This window comes from Micropterus dolomieu, linkage group LG05, assembly GCF_021292245.1.
Source record: "Micropterus dolomieu isolate WLL.071019.BEF.003 ecotype Adirondacks linkage group LG05, ASM2129224v1, whole genome shotgun sequence".
In the NCBI taxonomy this organism is placed as follows: Eukaryota; Metazoa; Chordata; class Actinopteri; order Centrarchiformes; family Centrarchidae; genus Micropterus; species Micropterus dolomieu.
Window position 1 is genome coordinate 24911524 of NC_060154.1, and position 7139 is coordinate 24918662.

General features: G+C 41.8%; 1 protein-coding gene across 1 annotated transcript; it reads left to right on the forward strand.

Moving 5' to 3' along the window:
- LOC123971452 (histamine H3 receptor) lies at window positions 1-4006 on the forward strand. Its single transcript, XM_046050310.1, has 3 exons — window positions 1-460; window positions 996-1162; window positions 2874-4006. The coding sequence occupies exons 1-3, from the start codon at window positions 184-186 to the stop codon at window positions 3729-3731; spliced, it is 1302 nt and encodes a 433-aa protein (XP_045906266.1). The 5' UTR covers window positions 1-183; the 3' UTR covers window positions 3732-4006.
- Window positions 4007-7139: the final 3133 nt, after the last annotated feature.

Here is a 7139-nt window from a genome sequence, read left to right on the forward strand (position 1 = left end):
TTAATGAAGCTTTAATTTCAACTAGTTTCTCACCCAATCCCAGAATTACTCGTGGGGGGAAATGGAAGATTTGGGGAAAGTATTTTAATGTAACCAGGTCTTCAGTCATGTTTGACTCCTTGGTAAAGTGGAGCGGAAGGTTTGGGCGCGTGATTGGACTTGTGCGCTGTTTCCGTGCGTGAAATGAAAAGGGTCTACAATGGTTTTGGGTTTACATTAACTATGGGAGCCCAGATTCTGGAGTCCAACTCCAGCGGCAACTTGACTCCTGCGGTGTCTGAAGCTGGGATTGTCCTCCCGGGCTACCTGGCGGTGATCTTATCGGTCCTCATGGTGACTCTGGTGGTCGTTGTGGTGGCTGGAAACGCACTGGTCATCATGGCTTTCATTGTGGATAAAACCCTGAGAAATCAAAGCAACTACTTCTTTCTGAACCTTGCTATATCTGATTTTCTCGTGGGTGAGTTGGTGACTCTTCATCTTCTTCTTTGTGTCTCATCTGTCAGTTCGCTCAAATTCGGCTCTTTCAAGTCTTTTGTTCCTCCCTATGAATGAAAACCCAATTAAAGGCTATTTGTTCACGCCCCACACATATTTTAATTTCCATACAGTATAATCATAGTGAGTCACTAGTGGGAAAATAGTTTAGGGTGACCCAATCGTCCTTTATGCTTCATTCCTGTGTTACATTAACATGGAGTATTTGAAGCATCCACATATTTTATTTTTGTAAGTCGTTCACACTCCACTTATTGTGCTGCTGTTATCTGCATCATTAGATAAATTACACCCTTCTCTTTAATGAAATCACCCATGCAGACTGCACTCCAAAATGTATTTCACTTCATGTCTGCAGGGGTTTGTGTAGATAACATGCAGTAACCAGGAATTTTTTTCTGTCACATGTTATGGGTCTCACATCCAGGCTGTGAATGTTAATACAGTAGTGGTTTGAGCTTTGATCATCATGCAGTGTGTGTGTGTGCCTGTTCCAGGGGCCTTCTGCATCCCGGTGTACATCCCGTACAACCTGACAGGCCGGTGGATGCTGGGTAAAGGTCTCTGCAAGGTGTGGCTTGTCATGGACTACCTGCTCTGCAGCGCCTCAGTCTTCAACATTGTCCTCATTAGTTATGACCGCTTCCTGTCAGTCACAAGAGCAGTAAGTACAGGCTTTGGAGGTGCTCATTACCACACGCACCCAGACACGCAATTGACATACTACCACAGTCTAATCTACAATGTGCAGTTTGCTCTGCAGCGAGAAGTCATTGACATTAACAGCTTTATTCCTTTAAAGCAGTGTCTGGCTGTAATTTGGTCCAGTCAATCTGAACACTCCCTGGTTAACTTGGTAAGTAAATAGTTTGAATGCAAACATTAGCAGTCAACTCAGCCGTCTGTATATGGGTGAATATTATTCAGTTAAAGGGGCACACTCCACAGATTTCACACAACATGAGGAGCACTACTCCGTCCATAAACAGTTTTATAAAGTCTTCTGTCGCTCTGGAGGAGCTTTTCAAAGTTTAGAAAACTAACTTGATGATGTCACAGTCATCAGGCCTGGGGGACTTGAGACTTATATTCAGTGGGGTTTGCAAGAAGTTGACATTTAAGAGGCAGGCTGTGTCTAATGAAACATACTACTGAGTAGCAATATGGACATACTCAAAACTAAAATTCACGATACCCTTCCCTCTACTGCTTCGATTTTGTGCATTCTTCTTTTTTTTCCCATCTGTCCCCCAAATATTTGGAGGGAAATAGCTGGAGTGCACCTTTCAAACAGGTTTTAACCAGAACAAGAAGAGCCAGATTCTTATTGCATCTATTGTAAAGTGTAAATCACTGTAAAACCTGCTAAAATCTTCAGTTGGTTGTTTTTTTTAATTCAGTGTCCCACATATGGTCAGTATTGGTCTTCAAGTATAACATTTCTGTTCATTTGTGCATTAAGATTGGCATTAAACAGAAATGTTTCCAAGTGGATAATTTTAATGGTCCCACTGCCTGCGTTATTTTTAATTTACAAAATTTGTTTGCCGCCACATTTACAGAACAAGAATTTATTTTAGCCGCTTACTAAGCGGTGTACGGTAACAATTGCTTTTGGTTGATGGTTCAGTAGATTAACTGGAAATCTTATTTATTTATTCATCAATTTTCAATCCGTAGAAAGATTTGTCTTATTTACAATGGAAATAGGGAGTCCGACCACTTGAGACTGGGGCCAGAATCAGTTATTAGCATCATGAAGTGGCTGTATTTCATTACATATTGACTCAGAGAAGTGGGCTTTTTTAAGTTGCTCATTAACCACGGTCACAGTAGCAGCATCATTGTCTCACAGTGACATACCAAGCTGTTACACCCGCAGACAGACATTTGAGGGTTCTGAGGCAAAGAAAAGATCAAAAACAACAGCAAACAATAAAAGAGAGACTGGTAAATAGTGGAGCCCTGCTAAATGATAGAGTTTAGACTGAGAAGAGGTGAAGTGAAAATTGAGCCAGTGCAAAGAGAATGAGTGACGGGTGAGGAGGCGGGGGGGAGTGGATCGGGAGGAACCAGATGTCTCTTTTACACTTGCGTTGCATCAGTGAATGTGGCTCTAAGCCCGACATTCCCCTTCTCTCTTCGGCTTCAGTGACACACACACGGCGGAAGAAGATCCTCATGAGTGGGTTTTATTCACAGCATCTCTATGCTGCTCTGAGGCAGCACAATACAAACAGGGCTTCAATTGAAGAGCAGAAGCAAGTGCGTTTGTCAGCCTGTTTGTATGTGAGCAGCTGTGGCTGTTTCAAATGTAACAAATAGTGTCATTGTGCATCGCTGTGAGTCACACCTGTGCCTCTCTTTTGACCCAGGTTAAATACAGAGCACAGCGAAACATGACCCGCCAAGCTGTGTTCAAGATGGTGGCGGTGTGGGTGCTAGCCTTCCTCCTCTACGGCCCTGCCATCATCTTCTGGGAGATGATCGTCGGCCAGAGTGTTGTCCCGGCTCACGAGTGCTATGCTGAGTTTTATTTCACCTGGTACTTCCTGCTCAGCGCTTCAACGTTTGAGTTCTTCACCCCGTTTGTGTCTGTAGCTTTCTTGAACCTCAGCATTTACCTGAACATCCACCGCAGGAACAAGAAAGGAGGAGCCCGCGTCGAGGACGACGCCAAGATGCAGAGGACCAGTAAGAAGCACAGAGAAGGAGGAGGCTGGTCTGTGTTTTTCGTGAAGACTCGCAAGGTGTCGTCCAGCGAGCCTACTGCTATTTCTGCAGTTATCGAGGACGACGATGTCCTGTCCCCTTCCTCCTGCGGGGACCCTAATACCAGTCAGATATTCATGCAGAGGGAGAGGTTCTCTCCTACCAGAAAAAACTCCAGGCTGTTTCAGCACACAGCCTCCTGCACGGCACCCAGCCACAGGACACAGGCATCTCGACTTTTACGTGACAAAAAGATCGCCAAATCTTTGGCCATTATTGTCTGCATTTTTGGGATTTGCTGGGCTCCTTATACTCTACTCATGATCATTCGCGCCGCCTGTAGCGGTACATGTGTGGCGAACTACTGGTACGAGATTACATTCTGGCTCCTGTGGCTGAACTCTGCCATCAACCCGTTCTTGTACCCTCTGTGTCACAGCAGCTTTCGAAGGGCTTTCTCAAAGATACTGTGTCCTAAAAGACAGTCAGTCCAGCCTCAGATTGAGGTTCAGTCTTGTTAGATGAACTCAACTGCACGTCCATGCTTTATAAATGCAGTAACTGTTGTTGGTCAAAAAATCCATATACTGTTCTTCCATCCCAAAAATGTTTGCAATCAAGTGAGATGTACGAGATTTGTCACAACATATCTGACAGCAATAGGACAATTCAACATAGAATACATGAAAAATGTGCAACAAAATGCAGTTATAATATACTAAATGACAGGGTAAAGCAGTGGATTCCACTTTACAAGCGGATATAATTGCCCTTGATTAAAGCGCCCCTCAAAGCCGATGTCAGATTTTTTTTGTGTACCTCTTCATTTTAAAATGTATGCTAATTTCCACAGACAATCTTCGCAAGTAGGACAGGAAGGAGTGATGTGGTTTAGGCTTTCTCACCACTCAGTTCTTTATGTGCCGAAGGCTGCGAAATGATGACTTATGTAGCCAGAAAGAATTTGATGACCATAATTTAGTCTAAGACATTATACAAGAAGCAATGCACACCCAGCTTTTCACAGGGCTGCTGTGATGAGAAAACCTTTCAACTCCTATTTAGATCAAATTGATGTGAAGGAAGGATGTTATGGTCTTTTATGGCTTTAGAAAGTTTCATAAGTTCCCTGCATATGAAACATTTTCACTTTAGAGTTTTAAATGCGCCATTTGAAACAGAAGGCCTTTTGCTTATGTCTTCAAAAAGGTACTTTGCAGTTTCAAGCTTTTCATCATGCAACAATAGGATGGCAAATGTTGCATCCTCAAAGTTCAAAGCACCTGAGAAGAAGAGAATAGCATGTATTTGTTTACTGAGTGAACTGTTATCACAGTGATGTTTTATTTCATTTCATCTGGGCTGAGGGCAGGGCGAATCAGCTGTTATCTGCCAACCCTGAATGTGCACTTAGTTTTAAAAAGGTGTTCTTGTTGATGTTGACAAATGTACAGCACTATAAAATGAGCGCAGTATCAAAACTTTTGTAAAATATTATCAGTGCCAGGCTAGATGGTTGCGTGCAGCAAGTGCAGTATTTATTGAAAGACGTTACTAGTTTATACCACCCAAACTACTTTGTATCTTGGCTATGAATGTGTGTTGGTCTAAGTAGAGAAAGAAAGAATAAAAAGAAGATTGCCTACAGCCTTCGTAACTGTACATGTTTTTGGTCAGATTTGGAACACAGGTAGAGGGCACAGAGGGAATAGTTTGACATTTTGGGAAGTACCACTATTTGCTTTTTTTGCCAAGAGTTAGTCGTGATTAACGTACTCGTGTCTGTACGTTAACTATGAAGGTACAACCAGCAGCCGGTTAGCTTAGCTTAGCTCAGCATAAAGGAAACTGACACAGGTCAACATCTAGCTTGGCTATGTCTGAAGGTAACAAAATCTGCCTACCAGCACCTGGCAGTTGTGTTTACACAGGCGAGGTGAGGAAAGTAAATGGAAAGAGGAAATTAGATTTGCCCGTAACGAAGACGTGACACAAGTTGAAAATCTTTAAACTTGAGCAAATAATTTGTGCTCATGAGCCCAAGGTTTTAAACTGCTTCATAAAGACATGGCTATGCGAGGAAAAAAGATAATAAAATATAATTAAAATAATTAAAATAATTAAAAATATTGTGGCTAGTTCTGAGATCTGTCAGAGGCTGAGGTGAACGTAAAAACTGAGGCACGTTCCCACTCGCATGGCGCCTGCGTCTGTTGTAAGCAGTAAGCTATTGGCTGTTTGACTGCATGAATAGTCCAGCGGGGAAATTTGCATGTTTAACAAAATGTTAAACTACTTTGTTTTGTGAGCAGTGAAAGGTATGTTATTTGTTCTGGTTCTTCTGACAAGCTAGTATAAAATGAGACTGAAATGGTTCAGTCATGAGAGCAATCTTGTTATAGTGTGTGTGAACAGTGGTGAATGGATGTGTTTGATACATACCTGGAAAATTATTGTTGACACCATCAAATCAAATACAGAGGAATATTGAAGGCTCAGGTTCTCACACCAGGTAGTGCTGTGAAAATAAGGAGTTCATCTTTTAAAGAAGGCTGTTAAGCTTTTATTATTTTATAACAAGTACAAGATAAGTGAAAGGGGTGACAGAACTGCAAGGCATTGACCTTTGTTACATATTTTCAGCACAAATGAACAGAAACAAAACATGTCCGGAAAAGCATCCTTAGGGATTTAAGACAAGCCAGGAAACGACAGTATTGCTCTGCCCTGTGGGACATTTTACTCTGAGAACCATGGGAGACACATACAAGCAAGCAATTCATGGAGTTCACTGGATGATGCCGTCTCCCAGTCAACATACTTCAATCTTATTACATCAATACTCCTGCAAAGTTTAGATGGCAAGTTCAGGAGTGTGTCATTTTTAACACAAGAACAGATGCAGAAGATTAGCGTCTATCAAAGCATTTAGTAATTTCTTTCTGTCTGTTAATGGTTTTAACATCTCAGTTAAACTTTGGAACAGCTCCCATCATCAGATTTTCCATCTCTACTTCTGACTTTACATACAACATTAAGTGGCTTTTGTTTTAAGAAAGTCCCTTCTCTTAAAACACCATCAAGGAAAAAAAGCTTTTTTTTTGTCACCCACAGTGCCGAGAGCTCTTGAGGATAAGTACATTTTGCGGTTGATGTGGTGGTGGTGTTCTCCCACTGACCCCATTTAATAATAGTGGTTTAAATGCGGTCGCTGTGGGTATGGATAGACATTTTGTGCCTGTATAAACCACAGCTGAAAAGTGAAAATGCTTTCCCTAAACAGATCCAAAAAATGACACACATGAATGAGACACATGAGACACAACTGTCATACGCGCGTCATAATTCATCCAACCATCTGATAGAATGGAAATAGACTTCGGAGTCGAGGAGTAAAAGTGGCTATTTCTCACTCCCAAAACGGGTGACAAAGTCAATTTGGAGGCATTTCTTAAAAGGTCAGCAGAGGATGAGATGAATAGACTGTGGTTTAGGTGACCTGTGCAGAGACACAGGTGGACCTGCAAATTGAAAACAAATTGCTCAGTGCGAGTATTGGCATTGTTTCTGTGCGCTGTGGGAGACCTAAGAACCAATATTCACAGCCTTTCAAAAAGAAAATTGGAAGTGGTTCACATCCTTCTGGTTCATGTTTGGACTGCTCTGGGACACAAATATAGTGACAGTAATATAATTATTATTAAAATATCTGCGAACACAAAACCAAATAAGCTCCTCGAGGACTGGAGAGTGAATAGGCAGACCTCTGGCTTTTTAGAATAGATGATAGATTCACATACAGGGAGCACAAATGTAGCTGCTGCTCACCGAACAAGACAGCATGTGGTTTGAAGATGATAAGCTACATGCTAATGCAAGTAATTTGGAGAAAACAAAAGAAATACAACCCTTGAGTATATTTCAATAGG